This window comes from Erpetoichthys calabaricus, chromosome 2, assembly GCF_900747795.2.
Source record: "Erpetoichthys calabaricus chromosome 2, fErpCal1.3, whole genome shotgun sequence".
Lineage (NCBI taxonomy): Eukaryota > Metazoa > Chordata > Cladistia > Polypteriformes > Polypteridae > Erpetoichthys > Erpetoichthys calabaricus.
In genome coordinates this window covers 183,896,749-183,923,247 of record NC_041395.2, presented here as the reverse complement: position 1 = coordinate 183,923,247, position 26,499 = coordinate 183,896,749, and the positions used below count along the sequence as shown (strand labels likewise).

At 36.7% G+C, this 26,499-nt stretch overlaps 1 protein-coding gene across 1 annotated transcript in view; it reads right to left on the bottom strand.

Moving 5' to 3' along the window:
• ddb1 (damage-specific DNA binding protein 1) overlaps nt 1–26,499 on the bottom strand; it is a 193,674-nt gene that overhangs the window by 99,127 nt on the left and 68,048 nt on the right. The window contains exons 11-16 of the mRNA XM_051921945.1: nt 23,347–23,422; nt 22,664–22,772; nt 22,330–22,508; nt 21,253–21,416; nt 20,576–20,683; nt 2,371–2,578 (exon numbers count right to left, since the gene is read on the bottom strand). Of these exons, the coding sequence (XP_051777905.1) occupies nt 2,371–2,578; nt 20,576–20,683; nt 21,253–21,416; nt 22,330–22,508; nt 22,664–22,772; nt 23,347–23,422 (844 nt within the window). The remainder of the gene's footprint in view (nt 1–2,370; nt 2,579–20,575; nt 20,684–21,252; nt 21,417–22,329; nt 22,509–22,663; nt 22,773–23,346; nt 23,423–26,499) is intronic.

Genomic DNA, 26,499 nt, shown 5'->3' with positions numbered 1-26,499 from the left:
AGACACGGGGAGAACATGCAAACATCTAAAACTTTGGCATGCAAATTATTATTCTCCATAAAACCAATTTACCAATGGCAACTTAACTAATCTGCTGATGAAAACTTTATAAAATACATTTTCACGCATATGAGTATTTTCTTAGAGATGAATGTCTTCCCAGAGATTTCTATGGTAACACTGTGGAAAATATTTAATGTAGTTTTAACAGAACAAAATATCTCATACATTTCACATAAAAAAGACTACAGACTAGAAGGGCATCACATCAGGTTACTAAGATATTTAGAACCAATTAAAATCATGTCAAATCTACAAATGAGGCAATCTACAGAGAAGGCCTAGCTCACATTTGAAACTTAAAATTTGTAACTACAAAATAAACAGAACAAATCAGGTCATGTACCCATTATGATGAAATTGATGGTTAATAAGATGTTAGCACAACATAAATAAACAGCATGTTCGCAATACAATACTACAGCTCAAAACTCCCCATGCAGAAGAGCTTTATAAACCTCTGTGGTTCTGTGAAATTTAAGACACCGTAAATTCATTGTAAAATGGTAAAGCTGTAGAATCACACTACAGCACTGTGGAATTTTAGAACTTGTTTTCAACCCAGTTAGCACCATTACTGTAATCCATGTGTTTTGAAACTACAAATTTAATTTCTACCAAAAACAGCACGCCAAACATCAATTGCTGTCTTCCAACGAAAAATAAAAACATGCTACAATGTGTATTATACAGACCAATCTCACTTAAGTGTAATTCAGTAAAACTGAACAATTGGTCAAAGGATGGAATACTCCTGCTAGACACTATATGTAAAACTGTGTCATAACACCAAACACAGCATACTAGACTGCCGTTTGGTTTTGGGTCAACAGGGCACAAATGCAGAATTTGCATGGTTCCTCCCATAAGAGTCCCTTGGATTTTACAGTCCAAATAATCTATCAGGGTCAACAGGCAGCTTTGAAGTTGCTATTGTCGGGTATATGGAAGAAAGTGCACTTCAGTGATATGATGTCCCATCAGTAATGAGTTTGAGATTATACCCGATAGGTGTAGCGGCTGCTCCCAAAACCAACTCCCATGAAGAGCATGAATCAATTTTCTGTAATTGTAAATGTAGATAACTGGCTACAAGAAAGTTGCTTGTTTCATTTCAAATACTGTAACGTATAATTACAGCTGTATCAGTAATTACAAATATACTCAAAAGGGTGTGCATTCCACAGAAAATGTGCGTTAACATAACTTTTTGATCCATGAGCTACTGCAGTAACTACTTTGGGGTCTTTGCTCATGTAATCACTGTTCCATAATGTTACAATTTATTATCATTGAGTATGGTCAAAACGGTTTCTCAATCCTGTATCAATGTGCAGAGAAAATACAGTAAGAATGGACAACTCTTGAGAGATGCAATTGACATCCAGTCAATATTTTCTTTCATTAACTTAATAGTGGTTTATTTAATGCTGTTTTATAAAGTATTGTTCAAGTAATCATTATGTACCATATACTTTGTTTTCTTTATAAAAAGGCAGTAATTTGGGGGTTGTTTGTGGTATTTAAACCACCCACTAATTATTTCACAGACATCTTGGTATGGAGGTTTAAGTACTAAATTGTATTACAATAATTAATAAATTCCAAAACAGTGGCTAAGGAATAATAGGCTGTTTTAACCATGATAGTTTAATTACTTCATATCCAAAAATCAAATGAATTCTTAATTGCATTTTTTAGGACTTGATTCTTTTAATTGCACTCTTTAGGACTAGCTTGAGCACCCACAATTTCAAAATACTATTTAATATTATCTTAAAATAAACTCATAAAAAATGTGTACTGCCACTTGCCACTTACTATATTAAAGAACATTAATTTTTTGCCTAATAGTATGACATAATAAGAAAAACATGCATAGGGTCAGCAAGAGAAATGTACTAAATGTTTTTAGTGAAAAAAATAAGACACCAGCTTCTACACCTGAGAGTATGGATGGACATGTAGTTCAACAGATGCAAATGGAAAAAGACAAAGACATCAGGTGGGTTGGAACGCAATATGTATATGTAACTGTGTTCTTAAGATAATCAAGCAGGAACATGTATACGAATTTCGACATTTGAAAGGATATGGCACTGGTCTAATTCTACTGATACTCTGGAGAGAAAAAGTCAGCTACCAGCTTCATAAAGCAAACAAATATATAAATCTGGGTAATAAAAATAAGAACAGCAAAATTTTAAGATTACTTAAAAGAAACTTAATTATACTATTTAATAAAAAACAGATGGGTGAAACTTTTTCATGATAATCTACTTCATATAGAACAAAGGCAAGGTGATATACCTGTCAGGGTATCCTTCAGAGTTAAGTGGGCACATATAGTTGACCTCCTTAAGGTTAACATTGGAGAAGACCAGCTTATGGTTGCTGCTGTAGATCACAGTGGGCCTATCTGAGCAGGCAAACACATTTGTAGTGGAGAGGGAACGGAAGGTGCGCAGCACAGTGGGCTGTGTTCCCAGAGTGACTTTCTTCCTGTCACTCAGCAAACCTTCAAGTATTAATAACACAAAATCAGCAACTCAAACCACATTATGATAGAACACAGACAATAAAAATATAGCAAGACTAATGACAAAAATAAAGGAAAATTAAAATACATTTAAGCAGTCAATGCATATGTTGAATTAATTGTACCATTTGTCAGAGAGTGACAAGAACCTTAAAATAATGCATGAATAGCATTAATGAATAATATTAACCTCATTACCAGTGAATAACATTCCAAAGACCTCTAAACTACAATTATGTCTAACTAGTAATTAATACCATTGTGAATATAAAAAGCAAATTCACCTTCTACCATTATGACCCCTGGGCTTGCATTTTGTAATCAGTTTACAGTATAAGACATCTTGCAGAAATGTCTAGTGGTTTGGGATGGAACAGCTATACATAGCTTTTTTACAAGGGTTGTTGTTTGACATTAACATAAAAGTTAATCTAAAGCAGTTATTAACCTATATGAACTCTCTACCGGAATAATGTACTAAAACACAGTGTTTCATATATAAATTTTTTATTGTGCTGAATTTTGATTTCCTCTCTATATAGTCATAAGCAGATAACTAACTAAAGTATAATGAACTAGACTAAATCAGAGATCTCACAGCAATTAAGACCTTTAAATGCACCTATAATTACTCCACAACCTTAAAGGGGCTCATCTAGCTACTTTATCGCATCTAGCAGAAGACTAGCTTTAAATGCATATAGATATCAAATACACAGCACCATAAACCATTCTTTCTTTTTCAAAGACAGCAAAAACCTTTAACATCCTGGTATATCTTTACCAGCTTTGTAATTTACAAGACTGTGAGGAGCACAGGTCTACCTAGGTAGCACTGGGTTTAAAGGCAGAAAGCATATAGAATGCCAGCCCCACTTATGCCCACTCAAACTGACAAATGTTTAAATACTTAATTTTAAAGTGCAATGAAGCTGGATAAGCCGGTTGTTGCTACCCCAAACGTTTTACTGGCAAGAAGGGCATCATCTGGGCCAGTATTATGACTTAACTAACCATTTTGTGTTTGTCTGGAACTATATTTATGCATCATATAAAACGGCTAAAAAATATGGACAAAGCTGAAGGCAAGATTGTGCTTGACCCGTTTCACTGATGTATCAGGGGCTACAGAGTAGTAATAAAAGGAGGCTGCAGACTGTAGGCCCTCTCCATGCCACTTTCCATCCTGAGAAGATCATCTCTCTCTCTCTGTGGCAATAATCAGACCGGACTAGCCCTATGGAAACAACAAGCTGGCTAAGAAGAGAGTTAACCAAATTATAACACTGAAGAGAGCTGGCCAGAGAGAAACAAGTGTAACTACAAGTTTATGTGCCCCTCTAAAACTACATGTCTTGCACAATCAGGTTCTGTGGTTTTCAAAGCCACATTCTACTTTCTTTTTGTTTATGGTACTAATTTTACCATTTGAAGATAAAAAATGTGCATCTATAATACATGAATAAATGTATGACTTTTTCTCCTGCCTGTTCTGGTACTCTAAATGCTATGCCTGGGGGTTATAGATATAAAAGGAAGGGAAAACTGTAGAACTACAGTATTTGACAGTGTTGTAAGAGAATGGGATTTGAGGAATTCTGTTAAGGTCTACATAAATAGATAGTGTAAAAGGGGAGAACAGAAACATTACCACAACAAAAAATAATAGTAATCAAAGTTTTTATACTAAGTGGGGGGCACTAAAGTATCCTAAGAAGCCCATTTGTATGTAAGAAACTTAAATTCAAAATAACAAGCACAGTAACAGTAAACTGAAGCAGGTTTCAAATATGTGAAGTAGCAACACTATTCAAAACAATAAAAAACAACAATTTCTTTTTAGGATACTTCCTTTTAGCTTCAATGAGGTGTCAGAAAAAAAGCACTGTATCAAAAAAAAAAATACAAAGTAAATACATTAGCATCATCTGTATGTCCCAAAAATGTTTGAGAGTGACATGTGTTCTCAACAAAATAATTATACTTTATGTCTAATCAAGTACCACTGAAGATTGGTACTAACAATGAACACATAATACCAAAGACACGAAAAGAAGGAATTCCAGGAAAAAACAACTTGACCCTCTAAAACTAAAACCACTCAAACACAAAGGAAATTGATGTAGTCATTGAATCTGGAAATAAAGTGGTGGTGGCCCTTAATCCACCTATTGAGAACAATAGACTTGTATTACCAGCACCTTCGCTCAACTCGGTGTGTTCTTTATGATTAAGACTGCAATACAGAATACAAAAACTGTGTAAATGGGTAAATTTAACACTGTAAAAAACAATTTAAATGACAAGAATATTTATACAAGTAAATGTTAAACCACCACTAGCAGATTTGAAACTACAGTCATTAAAGTATATGGTACAAAGTGTAACACAGATACAGGATTACATTAAATGTGAAATAAAGGAAGGAGCAGGACAGTTTAAAATCAACTATTAGTAGAGTTTAATGACAAACAATGTTGCAAATAAATCACCGGTTTCCTATTTCTGATATCTCAACCACACAGACCACAGTTACAAGTAAAAAAAATTAAATAAATTATAATGGATACCTGATAGGTAAGTCTCTGAAGGAAAAGGTCAAAAATCCCAAAAACACTTTATAGAGGAACAATTCAAGGATGCTTGGGATTCTGGGTGAGGAGGAAAATGACAATCCTTCCAATTTTTTTGTCCACATTTTTTTTTCCAGGACAGAAAACATTTTTGTGGGGGACCCAGAAATTAATAAGGGAAAATTCAAAATGCTAGTCTTTTTCAACTTCGCTCTGCCAAGGATTAAGAAGAATTATACATGAATACTACCAGATGTATTTTCCTAATTGCAGAGCTAATGATACAGAGGAAGGGGTATCTTACAGTAGTACTAAATCATGACTGGGAAATAAAGAAAATAAATTGTTGGTCCATGTATTTAAAGTCACTGTTGAACATCACATATGAGGTGGGGCAATTCCCAGAACGATCATGTAGTGTCGCCCATGTGACGATGCAAGAAGAATCACATGCCTATGCGTGTCTGAATATGTTTCAACTAGTGCACGTGAGTGAGCAGTTGCAAAAGCATTATAAGTCTGTGGTGGGGTTTTGGCATAAAAATGAGTAATAGAAATTTGAAGAAACATATTAACATCAACTTCTGTGTGAAGATCAGTAAAGGTGTTACTGAAAACGTTGGAGTAGTTGAAAGTGGCATATACTGAGGATACTATGAGTCTTTGAATAGCAGAAGAGATTCAAAGCAGGGAAAGTGTGAACGATGATGCCAGAAATCGATCAACAATCATGACAATGCCCAAAGCCATGATGATCTCAATGTTCACAAATTCTTGGCTAAGAAATCAATTACTAAATTGGATCATCCACTCTATACACATGACTTAGCCCCTTGTGATTTCCATCACTTTCAAAAATAAAAAATTTGATGAAAAGACAATGATTTTCAGATATTTCTGACATCCAATATAACATAACAAAGGAACTCAAATGTATTCCAGAAACAGAGTTCCAGGTATGTTTCCAGCAATGGCAACATTGTCTAATTGAATGCATAGCTGCAAAAGAATGTTACTTCAAAAGGTGAAGGTAGCTGCTAGGGCACAGATACACACACATTTTTTCTACAGGTTAATTCTGGCAATTAAATTGTCACACCTCATGCATCCAGAGGGGGGATGAAAATGCAATTTAAGTACATCATCTTACTTAACACATCATTGGTGAGCGAAGGAAGACTTTAGCTTCTAGCTTTAGTTTTTATTATATACATTCTTGTGACACAGACTGTAAGTGGTCTGTGGAAGTGCAAAGTTTTAAACAACAAAGCAGCTCATGGGGCCACATAGAACTTCATGAGGGAACTGGCCGATCGCCTGTTATGTGCATAAGTGCAGTTAGTATAGCCATTCCTCATTGGAGATTCTAACTGTTTGATGCACCTGAACTCAGTAGGTATAAAAAGTATCTGACAATAAGAAGATGGGAATGAAAGATGAAGATCAAAAATCTACAAATAGGTATATCTACAGCACAAACAAAACTTAATTATTTAAAATGCATCTCTCTTATTAAGGGCACAACTATCACAAACACTCTTAGTTGGGACATCAACATCCTTTTCATCACTACGAAGGCTCAATAACAGATGTACTAACTAAAGAAATTAATATTTCCCGCCCGACATCGTATAATTTGATAAAGCCATAACTGAAAGTGTGATCACATTCTCCATTGTTGTCATTGTTGTCAACTACTATCATGTTGTGAGGTCTGCTGAGAAAATAATTGGCTATGCTCTTCCATCTGTTGCAGACCTGTATGCATCTGATCTCATAAACCATTTTAAAAGGATCATCACTGACTCGTCTTACCTAAGTCATTAGATGTTCCAAAAATTTACCTCTGCTAAATGCTTTAGATAAACTAAAACTACCAGACACCTAAATGGTTTCTTGCCCAGAGATGTCTCTCTTGCAAAACAATAATTTAGTCCGTCTTCCTCTCTTATTCATGTACTATATGAAAGGCATTAGTGTGTCTCTACGCATGTATGCAAGTACAATATATACACTTGTATGTGTGTGCATGTGCACATTTTCATTTGCACATTTCCACTATAGCTGCACTACTCTGTAACTGTTTATCTTATGTTATTCATATAGTATTTGATGTTGTGTTATGTTATAAGCAGCTCCAAAGCTACCAAGTTAAATTTCTGCATATTAAACACTGGCAAATAAAAGTCATCCTGATTCTGAGCATGGGGAAAAGGATAGTTAGATGTTAGCATATCAAATGCACAAGAAATATACTCAATATACTATTAAAGCAATCAAAGCATCCACAGACACAAACACTATTGAACATCAAGTGATAAATTAACACATTGTTCAAAAAATACAATAAGCTGCACTCTTCTGAGAGCAGCAAAAAAGAGCAGCAAATGTATATTTCTTATCAACTCAGATGCACCACAACCTAGCATGATAACATTTTAATAGTGTTATTTGTTCTCTAGAAAGTGTAAATATACCAGGTACAGACAAGTGTCTATTTCCATTTTCTGTAAAGTCAGGAGGAAATAAGTTACGTTTTCACTCATGCAGAGAAATTAGGCTTCATACAGAGTTCAAAGTCCTAGCTAAAGGTTTATCAAATCAAATCAAAGAAGCATTGGTTTCCATTATTTCACAATATCAAGCAGAGTATATTAAGGGAGAACAGCTATTATTAAATGTATAATGTAGGCCTAGTATTATACCTATACAGTAAAAACATTATCAGCATTTGAATCTACAAGGTAATATTACTACACAAAGAAAAGGAATATGACAAGGAATAGTATTATTCTTCATCTTAAATAACTTTCGAGTGTGAACCCAATATATTCACATCGAAAAGTGATTAAAGATATCATTAAGTCTCCTATCTGGCAAATACAAGCAGCTTTCTTTTGCTTTAGGATGTCTTTCTATTAATAATTTTGTACTAGGTAATCAAGCCACATTGTATTAATTTGTGCAACCAAACACATTTTGGAATATTAAAGGATTAATTTAAAGGTAAATTAATATCTACAAAATCCTTAGTTTAAACTTATGAGTTGTTTTAATAGTATTTATAAGTCTTAATATTTAGAACAGTGAACAATGAAGTCTTAGTGGATTGTGTCACATTTGTGGAACAAATTAATTAATAAACTAAATTAATAAACTAAAACAAATGCACATTTCATCTACACTGCTAGACAAAAGCTTGGACATACCGTAAAATTTTCATGTTATTGATAGAAATGGTTGCCTTTAATAAATAAGGTATCATTAAATTGTTTTTAAAATACAGCCAAGCTACTACTAGTGTTTCTTGTTGGCATGCTTGAAATGGCTGATGTTAAATTTATTCTTATCATACAAATTTGACTGTGTTAGTACTGTTGAAATCCATTATTCTGTTTACTTGGGTTGCAAGGTACTAGCATTCCTAAAGCTCAGTCCTGGGTTCAGAAATGTCCAAAATAAAACCGCTTTCTCAAGAAATATGTCTGTCTATTGTACTCCATGCAGAATGAAGATTATTCCATACGACAAATTGCCAAGAAAATTTTGCCCAATAGTGCATTTTACCCTTTGGATTAAAAAAGGTTTTCTAATCTAATCTATATATAGTAATGATGGTAATATGCGTAAATACTGCAGTGTCAGCTATATATTTTCTAAGTTAACCAAATATTCACCAGAATGACTATTTCAGGCTTACATAAAACAAATATCCATTTTGCAAATGAATAACTTACCAAGTTAAATCATAACATGATTTTAAGCAAGAATAGGTCAATTTTTATTCCATTATGTTTTAGTGAGATTTTCATTTGTGAATTGGTCCCAAGTAAGTTACAGTAGCAGGTTCCTCACTTATTCCTGCATTGCTCCAGGATTTGATCCAGCCATTAAATATTCCTGAGATAGACTGAGCAAAGTTTAATTTAAAGAACTCCAAAAACAATAAAAGTTGTTTTACACACACTAATCATATCATTAAACGAGAAGAAATACAGGAACGCCAAATATATATGCAAGTGATGGGTGCAGCGTTTTATATTCACAAAACATCACATACTCTTTATAGTGACATCAAACCTGACAGCTTAAATTATTGTTGTACTAAATTGCAAAAAGCCTATGAAACGTTACATATATAATCTGAGTATGATGACCCAAAGATGATTCAGAATCTGTCAAGTTAATTTACAGTTTCATGGATTAGTCCACTCTGCATGATTTTACATAGGATCAAACTCAGTTTGTATCACTGTTGGGATTCACAATTGTGTTCAGACATGTTTGTATAACTGCATGTCAGCAGGGAATAAAGAGAGATACAGTAAAATGGGATAGTTGGAGGCAGTGCAACTTTATACTTTTCATCAATCAAAAATAATGCTGGGCGGTATACTGGTTCATACCGAAAACCGTTTTTTATTTTTTTTATGATATGGATTTTTCTTATACCGCAACACCAGTTTAAATCGCCTAAACGACATTTGGAACGTGGCGCAGCGGGAAACTGTTCAAGTGGGGACCTTTTTCACTGCTACACCGCTAAACACAGATTTGTTGCACTAGGGCTCTTTTTCACTACTACACTACCAAATAGTGGGCGGTAGCATAGGAATGCTGCGTGGTGAAAATGGACAGAGAGCCTGGAGATACTTTAGTTTTAAAAGGTCAGATGTGCAAATACTGTTTCTATACTACTGGATAATACTGCAAGCCAAGTTGTACTTGTTTTATTTGTTTTCAATACAGTGTAATGTACCTGGGTACTGTGTAATAGTGTGACGACATGTTTTCAAACCCCGTCATAAGTTATATAGCACATTAAATGCTTTGTGTTAAGTGATTCTTAAACTGACTTCTTCTTGCACTAAGAGGAGGCGCCGGCAGCGGTCGCCGCACAGAATACATTCACTTCATGATCTTCCTCTTCTCTGAACATTTAGAATGCTAAAATAAATACTTAATATAATTTTCATGGTGAAATGCATTAAAGCATGCATTAATCATATGGGGGCACGGCGGCGTGCCTGCCTTGCATTTACATGTTTTTCTGGTGGGTTTTACTTGGCGCTTCAGTTTCCTTTCAAAGTCATGTAGGATGTGGGGTTTTGTTGTGCTATATTGACCCTGCTAGTGTATGTTTTTGCTTGTATTCATCCTTCGATGTGCTGGCGACTCGTTCAGAGATGGGCGCAACTCTGAATGGATGGCATAATTAAACATGTATAACGAAGATATTTTTAAAGTTCTGAACACTCCGTGGGCTAAGTTTATAACTAGTTTTAATTTCACAAAGACGTTTATCGTGTGGTGATTGGTTATGTGGAGAAAGAAAAAGGATGGATAGGAACTGGGGTTTTAGTACGTCAGATAGAGACAGCACGCGTGCAATAAAGAAAGCCCGCTCAGAAGAACATGCATTGAATTCTGTGTTTGTGTCTCCGACCACCAGATCACAAACCCAACATTTATACAATATTTAAGTTAAACCTGTACGATACCCATTCATACATCCAGTTTTTTGGAGCCTCGTCACACCTGTGATAAAGTTTTCTACACTGATCATACACCTGGGGACCCCCTTACTGCGAGGGAGCAGCACTACCCGCCTCACTACCGTGCATGTTTAATACCTGCTTTAATGCATTTCATCATGAAAATGATATCAAGTATTATTCTTAGCATTCTAAATTTTCAGAAAGCAGGAATATCATGAAGTGAATGGATTCTGTATGGTGATCGCTGTCTCCTCTTAGTGCGGAGGAAGTCAGTTTAAGAAGCGTACTGATTAACAACTGGGTCGGGGAACGCAATACAAAGCATTTAATGTGCTGCATTAACTTATGACGGGGTTTGACAAAATCTAGTAAATTAAACATTGATTTTAGGAAGAAGTTTAGTTTACGACATTCTACTTTAATTATGAAGTAAACTATGAGAATAAAGTGGAAATGTCGACTTTAATCTCAACATAAACGGCGAGAATAAAGTGGAAATGTTGACTTTATTCTCGACATATAGTTTGTTTTTTTTCTTCCCTGTGTCCGTATTATTTTTTTCTTCAACGTGGCCCTAATACGATTCCGTAGGGCTATACCACAAATAGCATTATAAATGCAAGTTGCAGGTATATTATTTATGCATATAGCTTAGCTTGAAGCAAGGTCCATATTAATGCAGTTTGCCTAAATGATGGTTTAGTTGGTAATGATGTCATCACCAAGTTGCACTTGTTTTATTTTATTTTAATTTGGTGAATACTGTGTAAAGCACCTGGGCTTGAAGTCTTGAAGTAATAGCGCAACTATCAGTAATAATACTATTATTTATTTTATTGTTATTATTTATTAGTTTAAATATTATGCAGTTTAATGATGATAAAGTTGTTTAAAAAGTCACTTTAACGTGTCAGTGGACAGAGATTGTTAACATTAACAGAAAGTGTAGTTGGTTTACAAAAAATATTTACTATTTATTCCCTTTCTAAGACATATTCAGTGCAATACAACTTTTGACAAGCACTTCTGGATATTTTACTAAGTCTAAATGCCTCTTTGTATGGTTGAAAAAAATATGTTGTCAAAATTATAGTTTAAGTTTTTGCAAAATTTGTTCAATAAAAAGGTTCTATATTTTGACTGCATCTGTCATGCAATGTGATACCTTCTCCATTAGTGCCACCCCCTTGAAAACTATCACTTTATGGGGCAATGCAAACCTGTATTAATACTTGTGTGCACATTAAAATGTTTTTTTTGTACAATGTACAATACTCTTGACAGTGGAATAGGTTATTCTTAACCACATTTTCCACTGGAATTACTGGCTAACATCCACTCATGCATGGGGAAAAAAATACCGTCGAATACCGTGAAACAGGGATAATTTAGAAAAATACCGTGATATAGAATTTTGGTCATACCGCCCACCCCTAATCAAAAATATGGAAGACAAAACACTAAGGTAAGTATTTTAATATTTGTCTCACTTCTATATTAAGTAAATTATTATTTTTCTCAGCTAAAAATAAACGTTCAACAAACAGTAACATCTTTCATTTGAAAAATGAAAAAAAAAAACTACCCATGACTACTTCATTATTTAGGGTAATATAAGAATAACTACGACTATAAGCAGCAAATACATTGGAACCTCGGTTCACGAACGTCTCGGAACATGTACAAATCGGTTAACGATCAAAAAGTTCACCAAACTTTTGCATCTGTTCACAACCACACACTCGATATACGAACAAGCCAGTTTCCCTTTTGGTTTGTAGGTGTTCAGTCTCTCCCTGTGCATTTTCTGTGCAGCGAGCAAGAGAGAGAGAGAGCGTGACACACACACGAGAGAGAGAGACACACACACACACACACACACACACAGAGGCAGTGCGAGAGACACACACACACACACACACACACACACACACACACACAGAGGCAGCAAGCGAGAGAGAGAGACACACACACACACACACACACACACACAGAGGCAGCAAGCGAGACAGACAGAGGCAGCGAGAGAGAGAGAGAGAGAGACACACACACACACAGGCAGCGAGAGAGAGAGACACGCACACAGGCAGCGCAAGAGAGAGAGAGAGACACACACACACACAGGCAGCGCGAGAGAGAGAGACACACACACATACAGGCAGCGCGAGAGAGAGACACACACACACAGGCAGCACGAGAGAGACACACACAGACACACACACAGACACAGACACACACACACAGGAAGCGCGAGAGAGACAGCTGGACGCATAAGGTAGAGAAGGCAGTTAAAGAATGCACTGGGTTTGATTTTGTTTTCACTTCTGTTTACAGCGATCGGTTCGTAGTGTGTATTGTTGCAATGTTACTTTTCTGGTGGTTTATTAAATTACGGATTTTTTCAAATGTTCATTTTTTTCCCTGTGCTTAAAACTCATTAAAAAAAAAAAAAGTGTTTTTAGCCAGCGGTTGGTAGCGCTATAGCCCGAACTATTGAAGTGTTAGTTTTCTCCGTTGTTCAAGGTTTTCTCAGTGTTATTCAATGTTTTTTACATTTAGTTTACTATTACACTGTGCATTCTATGGTTTAATTAACTATATTTGTGCTTAAAAACTTAAAATATATATATATTTATATACAGTTCGTAAGGTCTGGAACAGATTAATTGTATTTACATACAATCCTATGGAGGAAATTACATTGGTTCACAACCAAAGTTTTGGAACGAATTATGGTCGTGAACCGAGGTTCCACTGTAGTCTGTATTACATGCACAGGAAGAAAAAAAATGTTATCTTGAGATTAAGTTACAACTCCTAAACAACAAGGAATTCAGATTTTGACTTTTTTACAATCCATAATCATAATGTAAAGAACAGAGAACTCATACACAGCAAATCCAACGAGAATTACTAACTAAGATCTGGGAAGTATAAACAATAATTAGTGATATATGTTAATTAGATGTGATACATACTATTTTAATATTTAGTATCTTCTAAAATTGGTCATAAATCAGAAACTCGCGTGAAGCATGCTCTAACAATTAAAAAAAAATAGTAGACATACATCTGCTACATTTACAAAAAATATTTAGCTCATGATGACTCACTAACAGGTTTAATTCAATTTCGTACAAATGGAAAAAGTTAATTCTATGTTAAAAAATAAGGTTAGAAATCATGCTAAGACACACCAGTTAAGATAGTGAAAAGGAATACAATTGTTTTTTTTTCTAAGAAAATTAACTTTTACTATTTTTTATGCCTGGGAAAGTTCACACATTCATTTTTACGATTAATGTGCCTGGTTTAACACCTTAAAAATAACTGTTGCATCCAGGGCTGGCCAAGAAGTAAACAGCTCAGGCAGTGCTTTGGACAGGGTGGCATTTTCATGTATTTTTTTTTTTTTTTTTTTTTTTAACGTTACGAAACAGTAATACAAAAAAGTTGTATATACCTAAAGAATTACAGTATTTTTTATTACAGTACCATATTTACATGCTAACAGTTTTATGCAATATAACTTTCATTTAAAAAGTTTTAACATTTCATAATACATGGTTCACGGGCGGCACGGTGGCGCAGTGGTAGCGCTGCTGCCTAGCAGTTAGGAGACCCGGGTTCACTTCCCGGGTCCACCCTGCGTGGAGTTTGCATGTTCTCCCTGTATCTGCGTGGGTTTCCTCCGGGCGCTCCGGTTTCCTCCCACAGTCCAAAGACATGCAGGTTAGGTGGATTGGTGTGTGCTTGGTGTGTGGGTGTGTTTGTGTGTGTCCTGCGGTGGGTTGGCACCCTGCCCGGGATTGGTTCCCTGCCTTGTGCTCTGTGTTGGCTGGGATTGGCTCCAGCAGACCCCCGTGACCCTGTGTTCGGATTCAGCGGGTTGGAAAATGGATGGATGGATAATACATGGTTCACAGAAATACACCATATGTCAATGTGGAGGAGGGGTTTATGGCAGTCCAGGTGCCATGCTACAGGAAAGCTGTGAGGGTAAAAATTGTGCTCTTTTTATTCCCAATTCAGGTTTCTATAATAAATAAGTTATCTTAATGTGGCACTAAAACCAAAATAAGTCTCCAGTACAGGCATCACTAAGTAGTGAACCCAGACCGAGTGACCGTACTATCCGGGCCATGACGCATTTCTGATAAATGAACCAGAATAACTGATAACATTCATGCAGCAATCTTTTTTTTTTGTTTCCTTCTTCAGGAGTACGTGTCTATTCGTGTCACTCAATGTAGTGCAAATCAATGCGATTGTTACAGTGCAGGTATAAAACTTGGCAGATGCCGCAGAATGAAATAACAAAAACAAAAAAGAGTGACGGGGAGCAGAGCTTGTTCTGAATGAAAAAAAATTTAAAAATAAAAGGTAGGCAGACATGGAAAACGGAATTTTCAAAGATGAATGGACGAACCAATATATGTTCATGTAGCAACGTGAAGCGCCACTATGAGAGAAAACACGGATGGTCTGCACAAACATACAGTGGAAGGGGGGGCAGTGTGCTCTAACTAATCCTCTGGCCTTCTCACATATGGGACTTGCAATCGTACATGGGAACAAAGTTTCCACTTTATTTGATTCCAGCAGTAACATTTCCATTGTTGATTGCCACGACAATGGCTGAAAGTAAAGACCAGTCTAACCTGTATTCACTGAGACATCCTTTATTATGAGTCTGCCACCTGTTATATCAGCCAAGACAGCGTCTTGAAAAAGTTGGTGGTGGTGGTACTTGATAATCCTCAGTTCCCCGTGATACTGGGCAAAGACTGGTCTGCCAATAAAAGTGGTATCACACTCGCTAGTCCCACACAGGCACTAGGTCTAGTCATGGATGCAGAGACAGCGTCCTGAGCTACCTCTACACCGTGTACACAGCCGGAGCAGAGGAGGAGTTCAGCCTCTAACAATGACGTGGAGACACCCGGGCCGTCGCCGCACGATACGTCGTCGTCATCATCAGGCGCAGTGTTGACACGGAATGAAACCACACCCCTTGAGGACGAATCCAATCCTCTCACACATCTGCAGTTTCAATTTAGGCAGACCCTGGCTTCATTTAAAAGGGAGCAGTGGAAAGATGACTCCCTTAAATATACAAAAAAATGCAGTAGTTCTGATAGATGGCCAATGCACGCTACATCCCATGCCACAGGGTCCCTACGCTGTGTTAAATAATAACCTTTTGTATCGGGAGGCAGAACACAAGGAGAGGTATGGTTCCTATTAGTACCACGGACTTACTGGCGACAAGTCTGTGAACTAGCTCATACCCACCTCCTGGGAGCCCATCTGGGCCCCGAGAAAACACTAGAGTGGAATAAACTCCAATTTTTTTGGACCGGGATTAATGAGGAGGTCCACCGCTTTTGCATGTCCTGTTCAGAATGTCAATTGAGGCAGATTCTTAGGAGGGACTGTGTTCCTCTAGTTCCATTACCCTTAATTGACAATCCCATGTGAGCAAATCGGGGTTGACCTGGTGAGACCACTAGAGCCCTCGGCCAGTGGACATACGTAAATATACAATGGCCCTGGTAGATTATGCTACTCGATATCCCAAAACTGTTCCATTAAGCTCAGCAACATCAAAAGCTATCACATGGGAGTTGGCAGGGGTCTTCGTGCGAGCTGGCATCCATAAAGAAATCTTGACAGATCAAGGGACGCCTTTTACCTCGGAGACGTTCAGGGAGACGGCCAAGTTACTGAAAATAAAAAATTTAAAGACCTCGGTATATCATCCACAAGGTTTAATCAAACTCTCAAACAGATGCTGTCCAAGGCAGTTAATGATGATAGAAGGAACTGGGATCAGTTCCTCCCCCTCGTCCTTTTTGCATATTGGCAAGTCCCACAAGCCTCCATGGGGTTCTCACCCTTTGAGTTATTATATGGACGGCAACCCTGAGGTATACTGGATATTTTAAAGGAGGGTTGGGAGGAGGAGGCCCTCCCTTCTACAAATATACTTGAGTACATCGCACAATTATGCGACAGCTTTGAAAAAATTAGACCCATTTTGAAATTTCCCATGGACAAAGAACAACCAGCCCATGTCTGTTGCTGTAACCATGGTACGTCTCTTCAGGAGTTCCGCCCAGAAGATCGAGTCATGGTTTTCATTCCTACCTCACGTTCCAAATTACTGGCACATTGGCAAGGCCCATATGAAGTTAAGGAGAGGAAGGGGCTGGTCAATTATTTGGTTAAATAACCAAATCCTCGACCCAGCAAGCGGATTTATCATGTGCATTTGCTGAAACCGTGGAAGTAAAGGGACCCTGATCCCTCCACTAGACAGCCCCGCTCACTCTTTGCTCATAAATTAAACGTTAACTTCGGGGATAATCTGACTTGCCTACAATGCCAGGAGGTTGAAGAAGTTATCCTGTCTGTCCTGGTGGTAGTAAGTGAGAAGCCCAGACAAACCTCCCTGGTTGCCCATAACATCATGATGAAACCCAGAGTAATAGTCAGAGAATGCCCATATCGCCTTCCCCAAGCAAAAAAAGTCAGAAGTGGAGCTGGATCTAGGTGTGATAGAGGAGAGTTACAGTCCACCAACACCTGAACACCAGCAAAACCAAGGAGCTGGTGGTGGATATTAGGAGACCCAGGCCCCTCATGGACCCTGTGATCATCAGAGGTGACTCTGTGCAGAGGGTACAGACCTATAAATACCTGGGAGTGCAGCTGGATGATAAATTGGACTGGACTGCCAATACTGAAGCTCTGTGCAAGAAAGGACAGAGCTGACTATACTTCCTTAGAAGGCTGGCGTCCTTCAACATCTGCAATAAGATGCTGCAGATGTTCTATCAGACGGTTGTGGCGAGTGCCCTCTTCTTTGCGGTGGTGTGCTGGGGAGGGAAGCATAAAGAAGAAGGACGCCTCACGCCTGGACAAACTGGTGAGGAAGGCAGGTTCTATAGTAGGCACGGAACTGGACAGTTTGACATCTGTGGCAGAGCGACGGGCACTGAGCAGGCTCCTGTCAATCATGGAGAATTCACTGCATCCACTAAACAGTGTCATCTCCAGACAGAGGAGCAGCTTCAGCGATAGACTGCTGTCCATGTCCTGCTCCACTGACCTAAGGAGACCATTCCTCCCCCACACTATGCGACTCTTCAATTCCACCCGGTGTGGGTAAACGTTAACATTATACAAAGTTATTGTCTGTTTTACCTGCATTTTGTATCACTCTTTAATTTAATATCGTTTCTTTGTCAGTATGCTGCTGCTGGAGGAGTACGTGAATTTCCCCTTGGGATTAATAAAGTTATCTATCTATATTTCTACAAAACAGAAATGTAATGATTATTCCTACACATTATTCCAGTTGTAGTATCTTTGCTAATTTATGCAAAGAATGTAACATAACCATCCAAGTAATGTAAGGTGTCAGTTTTTAAGTGAGGTAGCAACTGTGGAGATCTTCTTTAGCGTGTCAGGAGCAAAGGTGTAGTAGAGCAGTGTTTTCCAACCTTTATCCGTGATGGCACACTTTTTGTAACCCAAAGAATTCCCAAGGCACACAACAATTCTACAAACCAAAAAAAATACTTAAATCGTACTTAGACGTGCTAAACTGTCTGAAGGGGAGGTACAAGAGGCAGCGATCAATCGATAAATACTTAATTAATCCCCAAGGGGAAATTCACATACTCCAGCAGCATACGGACAAAAACAATATTGAATAAAGAGTGATAAAAACACAGTGCAAGTTAAAAAGTGCAAGGTGGAGAGTGCGAGGCAAGTATAACAGTCAATAACATTGTATAATGTTACCGTTTAACATGGAATTGAAGAGTTGCATGGTGTGGAGGAGGAACAATCTCCTCAGTCTGTCAGTGGAGCAGGACAGTGACAGCAGTCTGTCGCTGAAGCTGCTCCTCTGTCTGGAGATGATACTGTTCAGTGGATGCAGTGGATTCTCCATGATTGACAGGAGCCTGCTCAGCACCCATCGCTCTGCCACAGATGTCAAACTGTCCAGCTCCATGCCTACCATAAAGCCTGCCTTCCTCACCAGTTTGTCCAGGCGTGAGGCATCCCTCTTCTTTATGCAGCCTCCCCAGCACACCATCGCGTAAAAGAGGATGCACTCCACAACCGTTTCATAGAATATCTGCAGCATCTTTCTAAGGAAGTATAGAAAAGAATATATATTCAAAAGAAGCAGCTCAGAGATTTGTTCGCAGACACAGCACTTAGTGAGTACTTTTAATGCATTCCCCAGGTGCTTCTTCCCTTTGCCCACTCATACAGGAGCTCAGTCCTCCCTCTGGCTCATTCCATTAACTTGAGGTCAGAGGCGACTCGTATGCCCATTGGCCCTCGGTTCTGCAAGAGTCACTGGCGAACATGTACCCAGGCAGATGGAACCACCGACACATCTCCTGGCTTTTATATCAGTTTCTCCATCTTCCTCGGACGGTTCTCGCCTACCTGAGGAATGTCTCTCTCTCAGGTCTGGACCCAGGGGCACTACACTGTTATTCCCACAGTACAACAACTGAAAAATACTTGCATAGAGTTTAATTATCATGTCACTGATGGTGATGAACAATTTAGGAGAGTAACTGCGGAATTTTATTTTATGTCCATTTAAGATATTCATATTATTTCAATTAAATCAGTCTTTAGCAGTGTTTTGATTTGTTTTTGACTTTGACAATGTGTGTCTCATATGCTATGCCAATTTGAGAATTAATACATTGACATAATTTTCTTATTGCCTTCATTTCAACTTGCCTTTTAGGAAGGCATTCAAATTCTGGTTGTGCTTGCTCAAGTAGTATTTTGTTAAAAGTTCAGGTTTAAGGTCATTGTTAAGGTTTAAATTATGCCATGAATTGTTTTTAATCTGAGTTGATTCTACATTAATTTTGTGATTCAGTGTGTATTTACTTCATGATTTACGCACTAAATTTATAAATTACTTGTTTTAATCTTAGATGCAATTAATCGTGATTAATTACATAAATTTATGCAATTACCTAATTATTTTTAATCAATTCCCAACTCTACTATTTTTACTTAACTGGTGAGCATCAAAGAAACACTAATTTTGAAGTTTGCATTATCATTGCATAAAATTCAAGATTTAGTCTAACTTTATTTAGGTTTATCTCTCATTGCAATGTGTTCCTCTTATTTGTACAGGTAAGTGCTGCATGCTTTTGAAAACTGGCACAGCAATTATTTTGTAGGGCAAATCCCATCAAACTTCATATTCAAATTCTGTTCTAGTAAAATGTTTCATGAAAACTCTCACCATGATCATCCATTGTTATACTTTAACAAACATGCATTAAGTGCTGTTACAAATATTAAAGGCATATTACAACTGATTACTGAAGCTATTTATGTTTACAGAATTTAATAACCAGTTATTTTTTCAATCTACTCCTTGGTACCTCTGGGCTATATTCACTATTGGTGAAGTCACTTGCCGTATTACCACAGGACTGACCCCCACAGTCTGCCAGCATTCAGGTGGTGTCTCTCACATAGCATTCTCTTAGTTTTGGGCACTCAACTGGAAATTTTCAAATTAGCAGAAAGTGGTTGCATAGCAAGGTGGTTTTGATTCAACAGGGTGGAATTTTTTACCAGTCTGGTGTTTTTGTTTTTCATACACAGTTATCTGCTATTCTTTATCGAAATTTTAAATTGTTTTGTTAACTGAATATTTAAATGCATTACTATGAGCTATTAACATTGAAAGCAACTGTACTGGGTTAAATATGTAACAGTGGAGACTTCGACATTGAACAAATTCACGTTTTAAGAACTCTATACTTAATGCAAGACATATATGTAAGGAAAATAAAAATGCAAATACATTACTGATAAATTACCACCAAATTTTTAAGTACCTGTTTCTATGTCCAGTCCAAAATAAAACAGTGCACCATCACCCAAAGCACACAGCAGGTAATGACTCCCCTCAAATGTGGTCATCAAAATGGAACGAGGGATAATTTCTGCAGAGTTAAAACAAGCAAGAATCTTAAAATTAATTGATGCTTAACTTAAAACACGTGAATGGATTTCAGATCACATTCTTGCTGCAAAAGTCACTCTCATACTACTATTTCAGTCAAAAAAAAAAAAAAAAAAACACACAGAATAAATGCTTTTCACAGCACTGTATCATTTTTCACATACTGTATCTGCATTTAATATTTGCTAATACCTTTATACTAGTTATGAAATAAACTGTACTACAAATGCAGTTAACAGTCCTGCACCTTGTTTAGTCTTTAGTTAAATAAGAAGCTACCAAGGCTTAGTGTTTTAATAAATGACTCAAACAGTGTTTTTGGAGCTCTGGCTCTACACCAGGATATGTGGACTTTTCTCTGAAACCAAATTAAACTAGGAACATCCACTGTTCCCCACAGGGTCTATGAATATTTTGTGTACTAGACAAAATAACCTAAACCAAGGTGACTCGTATGACACAAGTACCTTAATTTTAAGAGTTTGTAAGGTCAACAAGCTACTGTTTTTGAATTTAATTATTAGATGTCTTGTAAAGGACGCAGCTCACCTCCACCTAGCATCTCCTTATGCAGCATGTCAAAGGACGGAAGTCTGAGAATTCTAGCTGAAATATCAGTCCATAGTCCAACAGCACACAGAGGAGAAACACCATTACTTTCACCCAAAGGGGTTATGTCTAAACAGGCAACTTCATGTTCCATTTCTGTATAACTGGAAGAAGATTTAATTGGAAAAAAAGTAATCTATGATTCTCTGAAAAAACTGCTAAAAGAAAAATATGGCACAATAGAATTGAGTACTTCATATTCTTCCACATATAACATGCAATTAAAGGTCAAAAGAAACATTTTTTTTGCCTCAAATGTACCACCAATTTTTCAAAATTATTCTGACAATGGGGAGGGTTATGTCAGGAAGGGCATCCGGTGTAAAATTCTGCCATCAATTTGCGGACAACAATTTTGGATGATCCGCTGTGGCAACCCCCAAACGGAAGCAGCCGAAAGAAGAAGAAGAAGAATTCTGACAATGCAGAATCCTACATTTAGCTTACAAAGCAGGTATGAACACAGTAAGTACAGATGTACAGTATATTGTAAACCATGAAACACTTCTTACCCTTATAGGAAGGCACAGGATACATCTTATAATCAATCAGCTCACTTAAAACATTGTTATTAAGGAAACATTTACCACATCCTTTACTATTATTGGAAGATCATTAGTATAATTAAAATGAAATATTTGCATCCAGAGTTTTTGCTTTCTGGACATCAACATTACAGAAATTAACACTGCTTCTTGGAAATGATGTCACCCAGAGATTAATGTTTTTCATATTAATTTAAACATTTTTACCTCAAGATACAAGTCTTATTTTACAAATGTGGACTTTTTACAAGATTAAAAAGAATGTAAAATTGAGGCCGATTTTTTTTTTATTTAATATGTTTGCAAATGTCCAATTTTTTTTTTTTTAACAAAGTGAGTGATTATGTCTGAAATGTATTTAGCTTTTTTTCAGCTTTGTCAACTGTGCATTATTTAATGATAATGAAATTTTAAAAGACACATCAGTATGCATACAGCAGGAGCATATCTAGAAACTGACACTTAACCATACCTGATCTGCTTGAGTTCTCCACATTGTATCTCCAGATAGTACAGCACTCTGCCTACTGCAACAACAACCTGGCTGTTATTGCAGGATGCAACACTGATGTTCTTGCCACTTGGCTCTTTCCATTCACTCACCAGAGTCTTCGTATCCTGGGTCACTAGACGTACAGATCCAGATGTGATCTGTAAGGTAGTAGCAAGGGAAAAATATAGTGTAGATACTGTAAGCATTCAACAGTGAAGTCAAGCTATGCAAACCAATACAAAATTAAGTAATAATATGGGAGAAAAGCATAAACATTAAGAAAAAGGATAGAACAGAATTTATGGGGGCCTACCTGTATGAGCTGCTGGTGTGCCACATTTCCACAATAAAATGTTTGCTGATGATCAACAAAACCAGGTAATTCTGTCTCCTCTACTTCTTCTCCATTTAGCATAAGTACACTGTACAAAAAAGTAAGGCACACATGCATGAAGACAAAGTAAATACCATATTAGGACAAGAAAACAAAAAAGTATCTATTACCATATTGTTAGGGTTGCACCAAATATCTAGCAACTCTTCAGTCTTATTCAGCACTAGAGCACAAAACAAATTATGTAGAAAACAGAGTAAGATTCTCTTTCTAAGGCTAACCAGCCAAATGCTGTTCTCTTACATTTTGATTTCTTCCATAGTCTGAAAGTACAAATACCTGTAACTCCTAAGTAAACCTAGAAGATAACTATGCCATTCTCTGCTTAAAACTTTGCAAATCTGTCTTCTTAATACACGATGATTAAAATTACAACTGAAAAAAAAGGGATTTGTTAATATATTCAGGGAAACTAAAGAAAGAAAAGTTGTGGATGGAAATCCATCTTAACAATATTAATTTCCCCATACTAAATACATGTGATGAGATGACCATCAATTAAAAACTTGTTTCAAGCTTTCCATTAAAAAAAAAAAAACTTTCATACTAGTAATGAAATTACAATAGAGTTTTCTTGATCTTGCACATTTCAAATTACTCACCGAGTCTGACCCACAAAGGACAATACTAGCAAGTCATCTGTGTCACGACTTGCAACAGACCTTAGAGGCCATAAACCTGGAAGTAGAAAGAGAGAGGTACAATGAAAAATAAACGGAACTTAAATATCACATATGATACCTATTATAAGCATCTTTTGTATATGTGATCAACTGTAAGTGGCAGGATTCAATTTAACAAGTAAGCAATTAAAAAGGAATCTCTTGTTCCTTTCATGGTTATTAAATTATGCAACCATAGGTCCTTATTGATTCCACAGCATTTACCTGATTAATTTTTTCATGCCAAAAAATAATTATGCTAAAATGGAAAAATACCAATGCATAAAAATGTTTGAAAGGATAATGAAAAAATTAGACATTATAATGCAAGTTAAAGGACTCAGTGAATAACTATAAGCAAGTCACTTTGTCTGTCTCTGTTCAAACTTCAAAATAAAACAAAACTTGTACTATAGACTGTATGTATTGCTTGTACTTTATATACTGACTTAGGCCTTAATCCAAGGAACAATATTCTTTATCAAGTAAGCCCTAAATTATATTTAAATTGCAAACAAGGTTATTATAGTTAACGAAAACTAAAATCAAAACTGAAACTATTATTAAAAAAACATTTTCGTAAACTGAAATAAAATAATTAACAAAACTGAAATGAAAAACTAAAACTAAACGAAACTATTAAAGTAGCTGGAAAGACTAACTGAAATAAAATAATAATTTACTAAAATATTTTTAGTTTTCGTTTTTGAATGAATATTCTTGCCGTTAGTCTTTAGCCCTTGTAAGTTTTAACTCTAAAACAGAAAGTCATCCACCACGAGCCGCCCGCACATATTCATCCAGTGAACGGCGACTGGTGATGGAGGGCGACTGTTCACACAGCATTTGCGGTGACAGAGCAAGCTGAGTGCAGGTGCGTAAAGAAATAAGTGCACGGGAAATAGAAAGCGATTTGCGTGCCACCTTTCCTTATGCTTGTCAAGATGTAATTCAAACGGCTGAAATCACAATGTGCTGGTCATCAAAACGTTTACCATATGGACAGAAAAATCACGAGTGAATAACATTTCAGTTTATTTCTCAGGTGTCTTGTTTTTGTTGACAGCAATTCACCTGCCACTTCGCACAGGAGAAATCGTTTTTACTTTCTCATATACGAAAGTATAGTAATCATGAAAAAATTCGATCTCAATATTTTGATGAATCTTGACGTTCTAGACTAACCAGTGTCCAACAATACTGTTTTTTGGAATTGTGTGTGTGCGCACGTGTGTATGCGTGTGTGTGTCTGTTTGATGGATGAAATTCGGCATGTGGTTGTTACACCACAATTATAGATCTGTATTAACTTTTGGGCCAAATCGATCACCCGGAAGTGGTACTTTACCTGAACACATACTCGATTTTTTTTTTTTTTTTTTTATACAGCTGCAGAGTCCAATTTATTCAACTTTACTTTTATAATAATTGCTCAATATATTATTCATTTGATTTGTTGTTGATGGTTTCTTAATGTTGATAATTTAAAAATATAATCATTGTCTTGCGGTTTACTCCTCAAATATCCATCCCCATATCTGAGTATACAAGAAAGTCGAGGGGAGAGCACTCCTGGTTTTTGAAAATAAAACGGCACTGATCGAGAGACTGACTAGGTCATCATACAAGATCAGCATATTGTTGCTGACCAATCACTTTTGCTTTAAAAACGTTGTTTAACAACGAAGCAATACAAACAAAGGTAAAGAGTCTGACAAGTGATGAAAAACTAAACATACTAATGGGTTTTTGTATTTATTCCATATTTATTAATTTATCTTTTTTAGTTCATATTCACAACTCAAAATACCTGATATTATGAAAGTAATCCATTAGCAGAATTATATTTTAAAATATTTGTCTGCCTTTTTTCAATGTTTTTCTCTCTCTCTAAATAGATAGTTGAAATATCATATTCTTTTCATCAGCCTTATCATACATATTGCATACAAGGGACTTTTCCTGCTTTGCATCCAAACCTGCTGTGGTAGGCTACAGGTTTCCTGTGATCCTACTCTGAATAAACAGGTTTAGATAATGTATATGTTGTTCTTAATCTCAGACGCTGTCTCTGTTGTTTTATGCCTGTCCGTACTCCTATTACCTGCTCTTGCTCTGCTCATTATGGGTTTACTGTCCTTTATGGTGGTCTATTCAAGACTCGCTGCCCCTAACCTTGACACTACATGCTTGTTGTACTTTATTTCCTAGGTGCAGCTAGGTGGGGTCTGCACACTCATCCAAGTCTAAGAGCCCTGTTCTTCCTAAGCCCCTGTATGTGTATATATATATATATTATATATATATATATATATATATATAGAGAGAGAGAAAAGCCAAGCAAAATGACACCTTTTATTGGCTAACTAGAAAGATTACAATATGCAAGCTTTCGAGGCAACTCAGGCCCCTTCTTCAGGCAAGATGTAATCAACATTCATAATGGCTAACACGGTACAACACCCTATATGTATATATATATATATACACACATATATATATATATATACACATATATCTATACTAATAAAAGGCAAAGCCCTCACTGACTCACTGACTGACTGACTGACTCACTCATCACTAATTCTCCAACTTCCCGTGTAGGTAGAAGTCTGAAATTTGGCAGGCTCATTCCTTACAGCTTACTTACAAAAGTTAGGCAGGTTTTATTTCGAAATTCTACGCGTAATGGTCAAATTCTACGCGTAATGGTCATAACTGGAACTTGTTTGACTAACTCACTCGTCACTAATTCTCCAACTTCCCGTGTAGGTAGAAGTCTGAAATTTGGCAGGCTCATTCCTTACAGCTTACTTACAAAAGTTAGGCAGGTTTTATTTCGAAATTCTACGTGTAATGGTCATAACTGGAACCTGTTTGACTGACTCATTCATCACTAATTCTCCAATTTCCCGTGTAGGTAGAAGGCTGAAATTTGGCAGGCTCATTCCTTACAGCTTACTTACAAAAGTTAGGCAGGTTTCATTTAGAAATTCTACGTGTAATGGTCATAACTGGAACCTGTTTTTTGTCCATATACTCTAATGGAGGAGGCGGAGTCACGTATCGCGTCATCACGTATTACGCCTCCTA